Here is an 18863-nt window from a genome sequence, read left to right as displayed (position 1 = left end):
TCCCGCGCCTGCCCACAGAGGCACGTGGTGACGTCATAAAGCGATGCCCGCAGGCGGCAGGGGGTGGGGCGAGGGCAGCCGGGGAGACTGGAGAAGAAACCTACTCTGTCCGGAGGAGCGACCCTGGAGAACAGCTCGAGGGACACTCCTTGCTCAAGACGCTGGGGTTAGACGCGCTCCGGCTACACATCGGAGTGTCAGGGGGCCAAGAATATCCCTCTCCTTTTTCTTCCCTCCTGCTGGCTTTGGTTGCTTTCCTAAACATTGTCCCGGGCGGCAAAGTCGGCTTCACTCTTAGCCCTTGTTAGGGAAATGCTGGATCCAAGAGTAGCTGCGTCGTTCTTTGCCTCAGTTGAACAAGCACCAGAATCGCTGATTTGGCAGTGTCGGAGCGGGAGGAACTGGTCTTAAAAAGGTACCTCCTGAACTCGGGAAGACTGCTAACCCTCCAGATTATTGTTTTGCATCTGTGTGCTGTTCATGAACATACCTCAGAGCTGTTTACTGCAACTTGAAATTTCATTATATTTTTAATCACAAAGTTTGCATCCTACCCCTTGATACATCTGTGTTTCCTTGACAAAAAGAGACAAACTCTGTAAAATATTTGAAGAGATTTATTCTGAGCCAAATGAGTGACCAATGGCTGGTGACAGCCCTCAGGAGATTCTGAGAACACGTGCCCAAGGTGGTCAGGGTACAGCTTAGTTCTATACATTTTAGGGAGACATGGGACATCAATCAAATACATGTTAAGATATACACTGGTTCCATCGGGAAAGGCAGGGCAATTGGAAGGGATGGACAGGGGGTGGCTTCCAGGACACAGCTAGATTCAAAGATTTTCTGATTGGCAATTGGTTGAAAAGTTACTGACTTAGGACTGTCTTTAGAAAATAAAGGGGTTGTGGAGACCAAGGTTTTAGTGAGAATGGGATAATTGATTGGTGTGGAAAACACAATTTGGTGTCAGAAGTGTTGTGAATACATAAATAGTTTTCCAACTGAGTTTCTGGATGAGATTAACATTTCAATTGGTAGACTGAGTATAGTACATTGTCTTCCCCAATGTGGGTGGGCCTCAGCCAATCGACTGAAGACGGAATAGAACAAAAAGGCTGACCTCCCAGGAGTAAGAGGGAGCTCCTACAGCCAAACAGCTTGAGCTGGAATACTTTTCCAGCCTTGGGCTCAGACTGGGACTACACATGTTTGCCTGCATCTCCAGCTTGTCAACTGCAGACCCTGAGACTTCTCAGCCTTCATAATTGTATGGGCAAATTCCTTATAATAAATCTTTTATACGCACACTCCCTATTGGTTCTGTTTCTGTGAATTACCCTTATAGGAGGTATGCTTATCAAAATTTTGTCTAGCTGTTAAGTCTGAAAGGGCAACTCACAACCAAGTAAACACAATAGAATGAAGTGAAAAGGACTAGATTATCTGTTGACAAATCCAAACGTACAGAGGATTTCTTTTTTGAGACGGAGTCTCATCTGTCTCCCAGGCTGGAGTGCAGTGGCACAATCTCAGCTTACTGCAAACTCTGCCTCCTGTGTTAAAGCGATTCTCCTGCCTCAGCCTCCCAAAGTAGCTGGGACTACAGGCATGCACCACCATGCCCCGCTAAATTTTTTTGTGTATTTTTAGTAGAACGGGTTTTCACCATATTGCTCATGCTGGTCTTGAACTCCTGACCTTGTGATCCACCCACCTCTGCCTCCCAAAGTGCTGGGATTACAGGCATGAGCCACTGCACCCGGCTTTCTTAAAAAGGATTTCTTAAAAAGATCTGTTAGCAGGATCTCACTGTGGGAAATTAAGAGCAAAGGCAAGCAGAAAACAGGTTTGTCAACAACTACAGAAACCACAGATTTGTGTTTCTGGCAGAGATAAAGGAACTGAATTTACCCTCCTGCCTGAAACAACTAAAAAACTAAGAGGAACAAAAAAAGAAACAATGGTTTTCAAGGCATTGAACATCAGGCAATAAGGGACAATGATCACCAAGAGATGAGACACAAATGAGGCAAGCTCCCAAATTGGCCTGGGCCTGCCAGGGTACAAAGCAGAAAGGCAGAAAACAGGCAGAGGCTGGTGGTTGCCCTAAGTTGAGGAAACGGAGTTTCTCTAAGAGTCTAGGGAGAACAAGGCAGCTAGACTTTGCAGGGCAGATATTGGAGAGCTGCGCAGGGTGTTCCCAGACCAAACTGAGGGTTAGGCTGATATTTCTTGTGACCCAGTAACAACATATAGATGAACTGGGGAGGAAGAGAGTTTTTATTTCTGGAACTAGTTACAGGGAGGCGGCCCAGAAATTATCACCAGACCAACTCAAAATTACAAAGTTTTCCAGACCTTATAATATCTTCTAAACTGTATGTCTAAGTGCGCATTCATCTATAGACATGTGGTTAACTTCTTAAAATCTGCAACTAAGGTCTTGAGTCCTGAAGACCTTCCTCTGGAGCTTCAGTAAATTTACTTAATCTAAATGGATCCAGGTGCTAGGGTGATTACCCTTTTCTCCTGCTAAATCAGGGAGGTTTGGGGATTCCTTCAGACCCCCAATAAACTTGTTTAATCCTAAATGGGTCCAGCCAAGAATTCCTTCTTTTTTTTGTCATGCTTTAAGGCCTAGTTCTTGGTGGGCTTTTGTTACATTCCAGCCTTTGTATAAGGGCCTTGGTTTTTTTAGCTTTTAATATTTAACTTAGCCACTCAGTCAGTACTGAAACAGTTGTTATGGAGGCCTGTATTGAGACCTGGCCTGCCACAGGGTACACTCTGCAGCAGAGTACTGATGAATGCACATACATGGTGGGACAAGTACTCAGGCTGGGGAAGGAACCGTCACAAAGATTAGAAGGGAAATCCTTACAGTTTACAGAGGTAGGATAATACCTGCTACCATCCACCAGAATGGAGAACCTCTGAATTCACAGGGCATCAGGTACACAGAGGATTTTGATTTAGGAGTGGAAAAAACACTAGCCCTAACAAGTTTAAAAGAAAGATCCAAAAGTATCCAACTGGTTCTAAGTAACTTAATCCCCTCCCAAGACAAAGCTCGAGAATATTTATAGGAACACAAAACATCCAGTACCCAATAAGGTAAAATTCGCAATGTCCAACAATATCTTTAGTCTCGTTATGTTGCCCAGGCTAGTCTCAAACTCCTGGACTCGAGAGATCCACCCAACCTCAGCCTCCCGAAGTGTTGGGATTACAGGTGTGCACCTCTGCACCCAATGTAACATTGTTTTCTTAAGGAATGTTAGAACTCACCTGTAAGTCCATCTGGGGCTGATGTTTCTTTGTGGGAAGATTTTAAACTCCTTATGGAACTTGTTTAATCAGCCAAAATACTCTTAAAGAATTTGGTCGAGGGAATTGAGCCTCTTGTCCTAACAATCAGTAGGACTTACTAATTTACAATGATGACAGTGTGGGACTGGCACAGGAACAAAAGAAATGACAGATGGAACAAACGTCTCTGAGCCCAGAAACACTCATACTTGATATATAAAGACCTGTGGGAAATTACTGAAGAAAAGAACTATTCAATAAATGGGGGTTAAATAACTTATTATCTATGGGGTGGGGGAGGAGGGGAGGAATTAGATACCTTACATCTTGCACACATATACACAATTCTCAGTAAACACCTAAACATGAAAAGTAAAATTGTCAGCAGTGACAACAGGCAAATTTTACAGTAGAGGGAAATGAATGGCAAATGAACTGATCTAAGGTCAAGAAAGGAGGTCAGGAAACACAAAATTATGAGATACTTTTTTATATATGCTACATTAACAATAAAAACATTGCAAAGGGAAGTACTACTCAAGAGAATATCATCATTTTGGAAAATATCTGGCATTATTTTGCAAACCTTGACAGGCCAACAACTCCACTCTTATGTATAAAGTCTCTTGCATATGTGTACCAGGGGACAGTCAAGGATGTTTTCAGTGTACTCTTTCTACTAACAAAAACTAAAAACAAATGTCAACTGATAGGAAAATGAACACTTAAGTTGTGGTATATTCACACAGAATACTATAGAGCAAGTAAACCATCCATGCATAAAAGCACAAGAATGAATTTTAAACATAAACTCAAAAAAGCAAGTTGAGTAAGACTTCACATTCAGACACTACATGTAGAAAGCTTCAAAAAATGAAACAATATGTTTGGAGAATATACATGTGTGATTAAAAAAGGGCAAGGAACAATAAAAAATGACGTGGGGAAAGAGGTAAGAAAAGAACATACATATATGTAATTGGCATATTTTTTCCATGTCTTTAGTTAGGTGTGATGAGTTTTTAAGTGTTGCTATTCATCATACCTTACATGTAATATACAATTTTATCTATGTATCAATTATTACACAATATAAAAAAATCTTTAGAAGATGCCTATCTCCTAATGATTCAGTGAATGGTGGGAAAAGTCCATTTTCTATAGTCTAAGGCAGCACACTTTTTCTGCAAAGGGCCAGAGAGTGAGTAAGTTAGGCTTGTGGACCATATAGTCTCTGATGCAACTACTCAACTCTCATGTTGAACTAGACAGCAGCCATAGCCAATATGTAAACAAATGGGTATGGCTATGCTCCAATAAAACTGTATTTATGAAAATAGGTGGCCATCTGGATTTAGCCCATGGAGGGTATTTGCTGACCTCTGGTCAAAGCTAACTTTTTAAAGTTTACATTCCATTATTTGCCATTCCATTTCTTTAAAAAAATTTTTTTTAATTTTTATGGGTACATGGTAGGTGTACATATTTATGGGATACATGAGGTATTTTGATACAGGTATATGATTTATAATAATTACATCAGGGTGTATCTACTGCTTCAAGCATTCATTTGTGTTACACACATCCCAATTACACTCTTTTATTTTTAAATGTATAAAAAGTTATTGTTGACTGTAGTCACCCTGTTGGGCTATCAAATACTACAACTAATTTGTTCTAACTAACTATATTTTCATACCCATTAATCAACCTCACTTCCCTCCCCATCCCTTCAATGCCTCCCAGCCTCTGGTAACCATCATTCTACTCTCTATCTCCTTAAGTTCGATTATTGTCATTTTTAGCTCCCACAAATGAGAATATATGAAGTGCCATTCCATTTCTTAAACAAAGCATAGACTGTCTGTAAGCTATTTACCACTTCAGTTTTATTTCCATTTTAACAACTAGTACATTATCCTTGGCCTTAGGAAAAGCCTCCATCAGTTCTATGTGTTCCCAAAATATAAGCCCATGTGATAATGAGGTCAGGCAATTCAGAGTTTTTTAATTCATAAAGTACATTCTTCAGACAGCTTCAAATAATGTCTAATTAAGTAGCCACTAGAAGATCAGAAATTATTAGAATGGACTACAGCTATGAAAACTAATACCAATCTCTTAAATTCAGTAAACAAAAATAAAATACCATTAGGTATTTAGTTACATAGTTTTTTAGCCTATGTAAGTAAATAGGGCTGTGAATAGTCTGCCTTCTGCCAAAGTGGAAACCATAATGCCTATCCACCATGGATTACGCCTAAGGTTTTCATATTCTTTACCCTGATTATGAATAGAACCTTTCCTTTTTAACCACTTGTCTTTTAATATAAATTCCAATGACTGAATCCCAGAATAAAAATGTTTGCCATTAGTAAACTCAATCCTGTTTATTTTTATTTTTTTACAAGTTTTAACCTTTTGGAAAAACAGAAGCAGATATAATAAAATAATTTCTTGAAGTACTTTTTTAATCCAATTAAGCTGATAATAATCACTTCGAATTTTAATACAATACAATCATGTTTCCAAATTTCCTAGGCTCATAACAATACAGTCTCAATACAAAAGACGTAATAATCTATTTTTATTCATTTTAAATCAAAGAGACCATTCCATTTTCTAACAAACAGGTAAGTTACAAAAGTAGTCCATTTTACTTTTCATCAGTCTTTCCCTGTTTTGAACAAGTCTTTTTGAGAATTCTTAGTTTAGGATTAGTTTTTGTTTAGCTTACACACTGAAAATTTTGAGAAGCATCTAAAAAAATCCACAATTAGTGCAAAAAGAGACAATACTTTAAGTCATTCCTTCTGTGAAAAGAATTAAGGTTACTAAATGTCAATTTTTAAGCAAATATATAGTTTCCTAATTTGCTTTCTGAAAGACAGCAGATATAAAAATAGTTCAATATTAGGTTTAATAAGGTTTGAACAACACATATATTACTAGCTTTATTTTACCTGCAAAAATATTTTAGCTACACTTGGAAAAAAATAAACTTGAGAATATAACTTCACATTTCTAAGGCCAGATGCAAGAATACTTATTTTTTTCCTTTTAAATAGAAGACATGCCATACAATTTATGAAAGTTAATTTGTAGGAATGAATACATTTAAAAAATACTGGTTAATCTGTGAGGAACTCCACATTTGCCTATTTAACAAAATTTCATCCATTTCATAAGGCTTTGGTATAGGCGATTCCCAGCACTTCATCACTTATCTTTCTTCTTTGCCTCCTTTACTTCTTTCGTCTGCTCATCCTTCTCCCCTCTCACATTGACATTTGCTGCTCCTTCTTGATTTTCCCTCTGAGAATTATCAACTATCTGATAGTCCTCAAGGAGAGTGTGTCCTGTTTGTGTTGCAGTTTTCTTTACCATTGCTTTGATACCAATGTTGTTAATATTGTAGGCAGTTACGCCAACATTGACCGCAGAATCCACCGCATGGTGGGTAGCTTCTCCTGCATTATATCCGTATCTTTAAAAGAAAGATTAGAGGACATACAATGAAACGATAAATATAAAACAAGGTCTTCTGAATTAGTATTAAATAAGTCAAATGATTACTGTGTTACCCCTGAAAGCAAAATTAAAGCTTAGGTTTCAATTTAATTAGTAACTTAAAACACCGTAGAGAATGAAACCACACTCTGTGACAAAGCAGTACTTTCTCCTTTAGTAAAAACAGTGTGTGAAGATAAACCCAGACTAGCTGAGAATGATGTAATAAAGACTGTCAAGTAAAAATAAAGTGTAAATTATAATATAGGTCATTAATCAGTCATTTTTTTTTAATCCTCCCTTTCTAGAAATATGAGGGAAAATATTCACAGAAGCAACTAATCTAGAGTCACGTAAGTGGTCTCAAGTTCTATCTTAACCAGACTTTGGCTACATCTTTTCATTATGGGAATTTGAGTTAATCTTTAAACAGAGATTCTAAGGCATTCTCCCCTGCATCCCACCCTACTGCACACTCACTGGCCTCCTTGCTGTTCCTTGAGCCTACCAAGCACTCAAAGGCCTTAGGACCTTTGTATTAGCTGCTCTCTGCTTGAACTTCCCATAGCTCTCTGCCTCACCTTCTTCAAGTTGGCTCAACTATAATCTTCTCATTATCTAACCTGTTTAAATTGCCTTTTTCCACATGCCCACCTCCACCTCTTGACAATCGATTCCCCTTTAAACTGCTTTTTTTCCTCCCATAACTTACCACTTTCTACATACTATAGAACTTATTCATTATCACTGTTCATATCTTGCTTGTCTCATTAGAATACAAACCCTATTGGAGAGGAGAATCTTAGCTTTGTCCTTTAACATATCCTAAACATTGAGAATAGTGCCTGATAGTCAATGAATATTCACTGAATGAATGAAATCAGTAACTCCTGCCCTATCTGCCTCAGAGTTTTTTGAGCATCAAATGCACAGCAAGTGCTTGGGAAATTACAAAGCATATACAAAACAGGTTATTATTGATAATAATAATATCTGCATTTAATACTATTTCTATGATAAAATACAATTTGAGGTCCTATACAAGCATACCAAAACACATTTCTATACTGTTTTGTTTTACTCTTTACCCCATTTTGGTAACAGGCTTTTAAAGCTTTTCTTGTCCACAGATTTCCCCAAATAGAGGACTGTTTAAACAACAAACAAAACAAAAAGGCAAAAGTTTACATTTTCTCCAGGACACAGTGAAGTTTCCTAGATGCTTTATGACCTATATCTGGACATCTTATATAACACTAGATCTGCCTTTTGAATTAACAAGTCCTCTATTACTAAACAGCCTGGCCTAGAACAGTGGTTTGTGATCCCACCAGCTTGTTTGTGCTTGGCTTTTTTAACCCCAGTGTGAAATAATCTTACAGTGCCCCTAAATGATAATTCTATTCTGTCCTTTGCCTAATGTTAATAATTATATTAGAGCTAGCACACAGCAGAGCCTAGTCTGTCAAACCTTCCAAGTCTGTACTACTCTTAATTGGGGGTCTTTTCACCCATCAACAGACAGAAAAGCTTCCTACAACTGCTTTGGTCAGTCCCTGTTATGCAACCCCTCAGCATTCCACAGGATTTGCTGATGATGCAGGAGATGTACCATTGCTGATGGTGCCTTCTCATCGTCAACCAAGCCCCAGTCACAAATACTACTGTCAGGTGGTAATGGCTGTGTCTATACAAAAAGAAAGAGGTATCAGCAGTTTCAGCACTGAAAAACAGTGACCGTAACTCTTGGTGGAGCTGGTTTCCCCGAGGGCTTATTTTTCCAGGACCATGTGAGCTACAATGAAGTGACACCATAACTCAACATAACTCACAGCATAACTCACAGTCATGTTTTCAAGTATAGGAAATCCTCCATATTCACAAACTTCCACTTCTGAGAATTTGGAATGTTCCCTATTCCACTGATACAGTTTGACAGCTCTAACTGCACTCATATTTCTGTATGTAACACAATTCTAAAAACTACACTGTCTTTAATAATGTACTAAAAATGAATTTGTTTTGGCACTTTGTTAATTTTGTCTGTTTTTCTATGCTATCTCCAATGTCAGTAGCAATTCCTATTAATTTGGGAAAAAAAGAAAAACCAGAATATTCAGAAAACTAGATTCTAATGCCAACTATGCCAGTAATTAGCCATATGACCTTGATCAAGTTTCTACCTCTTTGCATATCATCAACTTTCCCTTCTTTATCTCAAAAAAACGACGTATATGTGTGAAAGCAGTTTTAAAATTCTAAAATACTAAACATGTATTTTTAAAATATCCTATAAAACGGCTTTTCATCAGTTGTATTTATTTTTTAATATATCCTCAACTGTCACTCCTGCTTTCCAATATGCCTTAGAACTAGTTTTCCTAATAGGCATCTATTCTTCTCTTCATAAATAACTGTTTAGTCCTTTTCTTCAAACTATACTGCTATAAACTCCTAGAAAGCTTATGTCTGGCAGGAAGTTAAATTTATTTTTGATCTCTTATTTTTAAACAAATTTACTTTAATTAGAGCTCATTAAGTTGGATTTTATATACTAACACTACCAATTGAAAAATAATAAAAAATGAATATGAAGCAGGCCTAAATAAGTCAATGAAGATTCAAAATTACAATTGAACCAGATTTTTCTGAAATTTCTCCAGTGTGTTCAGTTATACAAAATTGGTTTTGGGTAATATGACACCTGTCATTGAAGTTACCCCTTCATCCAGTGCAAATTTAGGGGGAATTTTAATTAAATTTCACTAAACAAACCAATAAACCAGCTACACTTAATTATAGCATAGTAACAAAAACCATAAAACAGTAAATTTTCTACAGGAAAAAAAGTCTATTATTAAGCTTATGTTCCACAAATATGTATTCAAAGAAAATATTGCTGGGGAAAACAAAAATATATCTAACTATCAAAGCTATACTATTATTTTTTAAACACTTTAAAGTGGAATAAAAGAAGCTTAAAGGTGAAACTTAAGCTTCATATGTAGAAGAGTGATGAATTATTGAATAGGTACTATACCGCAATTAAGTGTAGCAGGTTTACTTATTGTTTTTCATTATTCCTGTATGTCTTCACATCCCCAAATATAAGACAAAAGTATTAATGTAACTGACAAAAATAAACTGAATCTTAATGAATAGTTTTTATTCATTTACCTAAAAATTTTAAGAGTATAGTTATTTAATCCTCTGTACTGGCTTATCCACCTGAAATCAGATAAGGAAGTTTATATAATACATTTGGTTTTCTCCCAAGCATAAAATTAAGGGACATTTAAAATAACTACTTTGAAGAGCAATCGCTTATCACAGGCAATTAAGAACACAAATTTCCCTTATTATACTACGATCAGTTCGATTCAAGTACTCCACAAATAGTCATTCTATCAAATACTTTTTGATAGCAAATTTAAATACAGAAGAGTGTAAATAAACCTAAGTGTATGTAAACAAATAAGAACAAAATTAAACAAAGGTACAACAAGCTTTTCCATTTCTTCAGTTCTATCACTAAGTTATTACTGGTTTAATACTTTTTTAGTTTCTTCTCTTAAAAGACATTTTCTACTTTGGGCCAGATTAGCTCCAAAGATGAGAAACAGTATTACTTACATAAAATCTTTTACTCCCTACTGCCCCTCCCATCTTTCTAAATTTCTAATAGCAGAAACTAAATTACTGCTAAAACTGAATCATCCTCATAGTTAGAAATACAAAGCTATGTAACTAAATTCTCACTTACCTGCTTTTTATTTAAATTCCATGAATCTTCGGAAGAAAGGATAAAAACAATAGCAATAATACCATAATAGAAATAAATGAGCTGAGAATCACTGTTAAAAATATGCTATTTATCATATTAAGTTCTTATTAAGGACTAGAAGTGCAAAATCTACATTAAAATCCAGTATTTCCTAGTTATGTGAATCCCAAACTTTTAATAAGCTAATTGTAGTTAGGTAAGTAATTTTTTTTTCATTAGAGTAGGCCATGAAACAAACCCAACAAAGCACTTCCTATTTTCTAATATGATAATCTAAAAATAATTCACTTTTGGCCTAAAAGGCATTTCTGAATTTCTCCTGTTCTTGCTACAAATAAAGAACTATTTTTCTAATTATGACTGATACAAAGTAACCTCAGGGTCATAAAACAATGAATGAATATTAGAGTTCAGTGCCACAGGTGACAAGAAGTGAGTTGGAAGACTTGAGTTTTATATTTCTATCAGAAGAATTTGAGATCTATTGTATGTTTTATCTCTCGACTCTTTTGGTAAAACTGACACTCTGGCCAGGTGCGGTGGCTCATGCCTGTAATCCCAGCACTTTGGGAGGCCGAGGTGGGTGGATCACGAAATCAGGAGATCAAGACCATCCTGGCTAACACAGTGAAACCCCGTCTCTACTAAAAATACAAAAAATTAGCCAGGCATGGTGGCGGATGCCTGTAGTCCCAGCTACCAGGGAGGCTGAGGCAGGAGAATGGCGTGAACCCGGGAGGCAGAGCTTGCAGTGAGCCAAGATCGCACCACTGCACTCCAGCCTGGGCGACAGAGCGAGACTCTGTCTCAAAAAAAAAAAAACAAAACAAAAAAACTGACACTCCAAAATGATATGCCATATTGCTTTGATTTGATTCAAAGGTATGTACGCCCCAGAATGTAAACTAGTTCAGCCACTTTTGGGAGATTTCTCAAAAAACTTAAAATGGAATTACCATTTGATACCCAAAAGAAAATAAATTGTTCTATCAAAAAGACACATGCACTCACATGTTCACTGCACTATTCACAACAGCAAAGACACGGAATCAACCTAGGTGCCCATCAGTGGTGGACTGCACAAAGGAAACATGCTACATATACACCATGGAATACTACACAGCCCTAAAAAAAGAATGAAATCATATCCTTTGCAGCAACATGGATGCAGCTGGAGGCCATTATTCTAAGCGAATTAATGCAGGAACAGAAAACCACATGTTCTCACTTATAAATGGGAAATAAACACTGGATACTCATGGACATAAAGATGACAACAATAGACACTGGGGACTACTAGGCGGGGGAGGGAGGAGGGGAGTGTGAGCTAAAAGGCCATCTTTTGGGTACTATGCTTACTACCTGGGTGATGGGATCATTTGTACCCCAAACCTCAGCATCACACAACAAATCTATGTAACAAGCCTGCACATGTACCCTTTAATCTATAATAGTTGAAATTATAAAAAAAGTAAAAATAAAGCAATTCCTATTTCCTATCTTAAGGCAAACAAACAAATGTATACATGCCCCAGACAGAGGAGATCAAACCAATTAAGGATGGAAATTAAATTAGCACTATAGAGCACAGGTTCTGATGACAGAAACACTTGGTTTATATTCCAGCTCTACTACTCACTAGGAGAGTAATCTTTAACAAGGTATTTAACTTTACATTTCCTCATCTGCAAAATAGAGATAACAGTATTGAAAATTAATTAATATGTAGGAAAAGCAATGATCACAGTGCCTGATACAAAAGTATGAACTCAACTAAATGCTGTCAATAAGTGGATAATTAACATAGATAACCAAGAGTTGTGAATACTATTGCTCTTCTTTTTTCTTTCTAAATAAACAGTAAGATCCAAACTAATTCAAGGCTAAGAAAGCAACTCAGGTCCTTCCTACTAGATTTATTTTTTAGACCTTGATTCTTCTAGTATTGTATAAAGTAGAGTCAGGTAGAAAGAATAAAGAGCTAAAAGCAGAAGACCCTGCTTTACTCTCACCTTCAATACCACTTGTCATAATTTGTTATATAGTTGCTGCTTCGGCATTTATTTCTGGCCTGACATAAGTTGCTTGAAACCTAGTTGTATCCCACCACCTTTGGCCTAGTTAAAACTTCCCCCTCCCCATGTGGTTGTCTGCAATACAGTATACTTGTTTCTCATCTCACCGACTCAAAACCCAGCACACCCCCACAGCTGCTGACCACGAAAAAATCCAATGGTCAACACTAGAGTCATGTAAAACTAGAGTCATGTAAATGTTCCCCTGTTCACACTTGTTTTCTTTAGTCAATCCACAGGCCCCACTGGAAAGCCAAAGGAAGAACACCCATGGACTTTCGTGAAGGCAGTCAAACAAGTCGCCTCTCCCTTGCTCCTGCTCCCTGTTCGCCCACCCTCGCCCCACCCACTGGTTGAGCACTCTGCTATCTCCAGACTTCCTGTTGGCCCTCGTGGGTACCCCTCTTCTATCAAGGGTCTGTGAATAATAAAAAGTTTCTGTTATTTCATGTGTTTGGTTGTGCTGCCTTCTCTGTGTGTCACCTGACCAACACACCCAAACCTCGCTCTCCTCCTAGTCAGGGTCTCCTACAGAGTAGCTATCTTAGTAGGAATAAACTGGACACAGGTCAGAAAAGAGCCACAACGGCATCTGCCATAAACAAGTTCCCTGAGAGAGGGACACCTGGTCATGGGTGTGCCAGGATAAAGAAGTATCCTGTGAAAGGCACACTGAAAACATCCATGAGCTTTTTTCCTCTTGAGCCAAGACACAGCAGGACTAGAATCTATAGCCACTCTCCAGAGACAGACCTTAAGGCCAAATGAGAAAGCAATCATAACACTAATCAGGTGAGTTTGTGCAAATCATTCCTGTTTGTCCATTTCTTAATATATGAAATTGAAGATATACCATCTACCCATTCCAATACAAATGTACAGTGGTAATCAGAGTCAAGTAAGATGTGACATAATTTTTAACAGTCTGTGTACGGAGTGGGCTAATATTAACATGGGGTATAAGAGTTTAATTATAATTCAAGTTTTTGGCCGGGCATGGTGGCTCAAGCCTGTAATCCCAGCACTTTGGGAGGCCGAGGCAGGCGGATCACGAGGTCAGGAGATCGAGACCATCCTGGCTAACACGGTGAAACCCCGTCTCTACTAAAAATTCAAAAAATTAGCCAGGCGTGTTGGCGGGCGCCTGAAGTCCCAGCTACTCGGGAGGCTGAGGCAGGAGAATGGCGTGAACCCGGGAGGCAGAGCTTGCAGTGAGCCAAGATCGCGCCACTGCACTCCAGCCTGGGGGACAGAGAAAGACTCCGTCTCAAAAAAAAAAAAAAAAAGAAAAAAAGAAAAAAAAAAATTCAAGTTTTTTCAGGCAGATATCACCCATCAAAAACATGTAGTCAGTTAATAAGGTATATAGAAATTCCAGGCTTTTAAAAAAATTAAACTTATTCTTCACAGTAACGATGAACAAATGTTTATAACGATTAGTAATATAAAGCAAAGTGACAAGAATTCTGTTATTATACTAGAAATACTATTCTCCCTATTTAAGAAAAGCAGTGAGTGAAAAAAATTATTTTATCAGATACTTAATAAAAATATCTTTACCATCATGGATTTTTACGAATGCTACAAGAGATTTAGTTGGCCAGGCGTGGTGACTCATGCCTGTAATCCCAGCACTTTGGGAGGCTGAGGCAGGCAGATCACCTGAGGTCAGGAGTTCAAGACCAGCCTGGCTAATGTGGTGAAACCCCATTTCTACTAAAAAAAAAAATTAGCCAGGCATGGTGGCGTGTGCCTGTAATTCCAGCTACTCAGGAGGCTGAGACAGGAGAAATGCCTGAACCTGGGAGGTGGAGGTTGCAGTGAGCCGAGATCGCACCATTGCACTCCAGCCTGGGCAACAAGACAAACTCCCTCTCAGAAAAACAACAACAACAACAAAACAGAGATTTAGTCATTAAAATAAAATTCAACTTACTTGTATCTGACAGTTTGTACAGTTTCTGCTGAAACATTGTTAACAATGCATTTAGCTGCACATTCCAATCCTTGCCAGACAGTTGAAAATCCTGTAAAAATAATATTTAAAACTATGTAAATCTAGTCCAAAGCAAACGGACCTTCATAGTTAAAATTCTGGGGCCTTTGTTACCTTGAACACTACTTGCTGCTACAACCATGGCACCATCCAGAGGAGATTTCCCATCTTTGTCTTTTTTAAGAGATTCTGGAACAAGTTTGCTTCCATGCTTCTTGACGTGTGGAGCTAGTTCTTTTCCAACGCAATTTGCTACAGTGCAAACTCCATCAACTAATATGACCATAAAAAAAAGAAAACTTAGGAAAAATATATTATTCCCTTGATTTTTACCACTCATCTTGCAACATTCTTAAATGAGAAACTAAATTGTTTTACTACATAATGTTACAATTTCCACTTAAGGATATGAAGCTTAGAGAGGAGGTCTCACTATGTTGCCCATGCTGGCCTTGACTTGTACTCCTGGGCTCAAGTGATCCTCCTGCCTCTGCCTCCTGAGTAGCTGGGACTACAGGCATGCAGCATAGACTGGCTATTTTTTAAACGAAGGCTTTTGTTTGCTTTAAAGCTGTGCTTGCAGAGCCTACTGATGTTTATAACCTTGCCTCTCAGATATACATGTTCTTGCACTTCTGCTTGAGAAAACTAGCCACCTTTTCTATCTTACTGTTGCAATGCAAGATTGGCTGGTACTTTTAGCTTATTCCAGCTTAGTGTATTCATATTTTTCTACTGATAAATATCTCAGTTATCTCGGTGAAATAACAGTAAAGTGTTTAATTCTATAAAAGTAAACAATCCAAAATCTCAAAAAATACTAAATACCAAAAAAAATAATTTTACTAAATTTAATGGTAATCCATTAAGGTCCTATCTACCCACCTCAAAACACCAAATTTCAGTGCTGTGATTCTCTAAGAGGAAGGAGTTAGAAGTATATTGCTTGGGAAGGCTGGCGCCTGAATCACTAACTCAGCTTTTCTCAAACAACAGATCCCTCCCTCTTGACCCTCAACTGCTAAGCAGTAAACTGCTCTCCTTGAAAGAATGTGTCATATCCCTTAGAAGGATTCAAGGATTCACATCCAGTCACGCTGCATAATGATGTTTTGGTCACTTCAGACATTTCATGGTCCCATAAGATTATAATGGAGCTTGTAAGTTGGATTCCTAGGTATTTTATTCTCTTTGAAGCAATTGTGAATGGGAGTTCACTCATGATTTGGCTCTCTGTTTGTCTGTGATTGGTGTACAAGAATGCTTGTGATTTTTGTACATTGATTTTGTATCCTGAGACTTTGCTGAAGTTGCTAATCAGCTTAAGGAGATTTTGGGCTGAGATAATGGAGTTTTCTAGATATACAATCATGTCATCTGCAAACAGGGACAATTTGACTTCCTCTTTTCCTAATTGAATACCCTTTATTTCCTTCTCCCGCCTGATTGCTGTGGCCAGAACTCAATATCATGAAAATGGCCATACTGCCCAAGGTAATTTATAGATTCAATGCCATCTCCATCAAGCTACCAATGACTTTCTTCACAGAATTGGAAAAAACTACTTTAAAGTTCATATGGAACCAAAAAAGAGCCCGCATCGCCAAGTCAATCCTAAGCCAAAAGAACAAAGCTGGAGGCATCACGCTACCTGACTTCAAACTATACTACAAGGCTACAGTAACCAAAACAGCATGGTACTGGTACCAAAACAGAGACATAGATCAATGGAACAGAACAGAGACCTCAGAAATGATGCTGCATATCTACAACTATCTGATCTTTGACAAACCAGACAAAAACAAGAAATGGGGAAAGGATTCCCTATTTAATAAATGGTGCTGGGAAAACTGGCTAGCCATATGTAGAAAGCTGAAACTGGATCCCTTCCTTACACCTTATACAAAAATTAATTCAAGATGGATTAAAGACTTACATGTTAGACCTAAAACCATTAAAATCCTACAAGAAAACCTAGGCAATACCATTCAGGACATAGGCGTGGGCAAGCACTTCATGTCTAAAACACCAAAAGCAATGGCAACAAAAGCCAAAATTGACAAATGGGATCTAATTAAACTAAAGAGCTTCTGCACAGCAAAAGAAACTATCATCAGAGTGAACAGGCAACCTACAGAATGGGAGAAAATTTTTGCAACCTACTCTCATCTGACAAAGGGCTAATATCCAGAATCTACAAGGAACTCAAACAAATTTACAAGAAAAAAACAAACAACCCCATCAAAAAGTGGGCAAAGGACATGAACAGACACTTCTCAAAAGAAGACATTTATGCAGCCAAAAAACACATGAAGAAATAAATGCTCATCATCACTGGCCATCAGAGAAATGCAAATCAAAACCACAGTGAGATACCATCTCACACCAGTTAGAATGGCCATCATTAAAAAATCAGGAAACAACAGGTGCTGGAGAGGATGTGGAGAAATAGGAACACTTTTACACTGTTGGTGGGACTGTAAACTAGTTCAACCATTGTGGAAGTCAATGTGGCGATTCCTCAGGGATCTAGAACTAGAAATACCATTTGACCCAGCCATCCCATTACTGGGTATATACCCAAAGGACTATAAATCATGCTGCTATAAAGACACATGCACACGTATGTTTATTGCAGCACTATTCACAACAGCAAAGAGTTGGAACCAACCCAAATGTCCAACAACGATAGACTGGATTAAGAAAATGTGGCACATATACACCATGGAATACTATGCAGCCATAAAAAATGATGAGTTCATGGGCCGGGCGCGGTGGCTCACGCTTGTAATCCCAGCACTTTGGGAGGCGGAGGCGGGCGGATCACGAGGTCAGGAGATCGAGACCACGGTGAAACCCCGTCTCTACTACAAATACAAAAAAATTAGCCAGGTGTGGTGGCGGGCGCCTGTAGTCCCAGCTACTCGGAGAGGCTGAGGCAGGAGAATGGCGTGAACCCGGGAGGCGGAGCTTGCAGTGAGCCGAATTGCGCCACTGCACTCCAGCCTGGGCGACAGAGCGAGACTCAAAAAATGATGAGTTCATGTCCTTTGTAGGGACATGGATGAAACTGGAAAACATCATTCTCAGTAAACTACCGCAAGGACAAAAAACCAAACACCGTATGTTCTCACTCATAGGTGGGAATTGAACAATGAGAACTCATGGACACAGGAAGGGGAACATCACACTCCGGGGACTGTTGTGGGGTTGGGGGAGGGGGGAGGGACAGCATTAGGAGATATACCTAATGCTAAATGACGAGTTAATGGGTGCAGGAAATCAACATGGCACATGGATACATATGTAACAAACCTGCACATTGTGCACATGTACCCTAAAACCTAAAGTATAATAAAAAAAAAAAATTATAATGGAGCTGATTAAGTCCCACTGCCTAGTAACATCACAGCCACCATAACATCATAGTGCAATTACTTTGTTTTTAAAATAAATTTAGTGTGGCCCAAGTGTACAGTGTTATAAAGTCTACAATAGTGTATAGTTATGTCCTAGGCCTTCACATTCACTCACCACTCACTCACTGACTCGCTCAGAGCAACTTCCAGTCCTGCAAGTGACACTTCTGGTAAGTGCTCTCTACAGATTTTATGCCATTTTTTATCTTTTATATACTGCACTCCTACTGTACCTTTTCTATGTTTAGATGTGTTTAAATACACAAATACCATTGTGTTACAATTTCCTATAGTATTCAGTACAGTCACATGGTGTATAGGTTTGTAGCTTAGGAGCAACAGGCTATATCATATAGCCTAGGTGTGGAGTGGCAACAACATTTAGGTTTGTGTGAGTACACGCTATGATGTTCACACAATGATGAAATCACCTAATGACACATTTCTTAGAACTTACTCCCCTCGTTAAACAATACATGACTTTACATTCAGAACTGTTTTTCAAAGATACACACATTCTCCTCTCCAACACATTATAACAACCCTTTAACCAGTTTCTCAAACTTTAAGGTGCAAATAAGAATCACCTAGGGATCTTGTGAAAATGCAGATTCTGAATCAGTAAGTGTGTCTGTCCCTAAAATTCTGCATTTCTAAGGATTCCAGATAGGCTGATGTGATGTTGCTGGTCCGCAGGTCTCACTATGAATAACAAAGAGAAACTGCTTTGTCCTAATTCTTTATTCTTGAGATTAAACCATCTAAAT

General features: G+C 38.2%; 1 protein-coding gene across 6 annotated transcripts in view; it reads right to left on the bottom strand.

Annotated features, from left to right (window-relative positions):
- Window positions 1-5687: 5687 nt before the first annotated feature.
- Window positions 5688-18863, bottom strand: part of SPART (spartin) — an 87378-nt gene continuing 74202 nt past the window's right edge. For all 6 annotated transcript variants that reach the window (XM_058437666.1, XM_058437665.1, XM_032150472.2 and 3 more), the window contains 3 exons: window positions 14792-14950; window positions 14618-14708; window positions 5688-6799 (listed from right to left, as the gene is read on the bottom strand). In XM_058437666.1, the coding sequence (XP_058293649.1) occupies window positions 6532-6799; window positions 14618-14708; window positions 14792-14950 (518 nt within the window). In that variant the 3' untranslated portion in view covers window positions 5688-6531. The remainder of the gene's footprint in view (window positions 6800-14617; window positions 14709-14791; window positions 14951-18863) is intronic.

This window comes from Hylobates moloch, unplaced genomic scaffold, assembly GCF_009828535.3.
Source record: "Hylobates moloch isolate HMO894 unplaced genomic scaffold, HMol_V3 SCAFFOLD_4, whole genome shotgun sequence".
Taxonomy (NCBI): domain Eukaryota; kingdom Metazoa; phylum Chordata; class Mammalia; order Primates; family Hylobatidae; genus Hylobates; species Hylobates moloch.
This window is presented reverse-complemented; position numbering and strand designations above follow the sequence as displayed.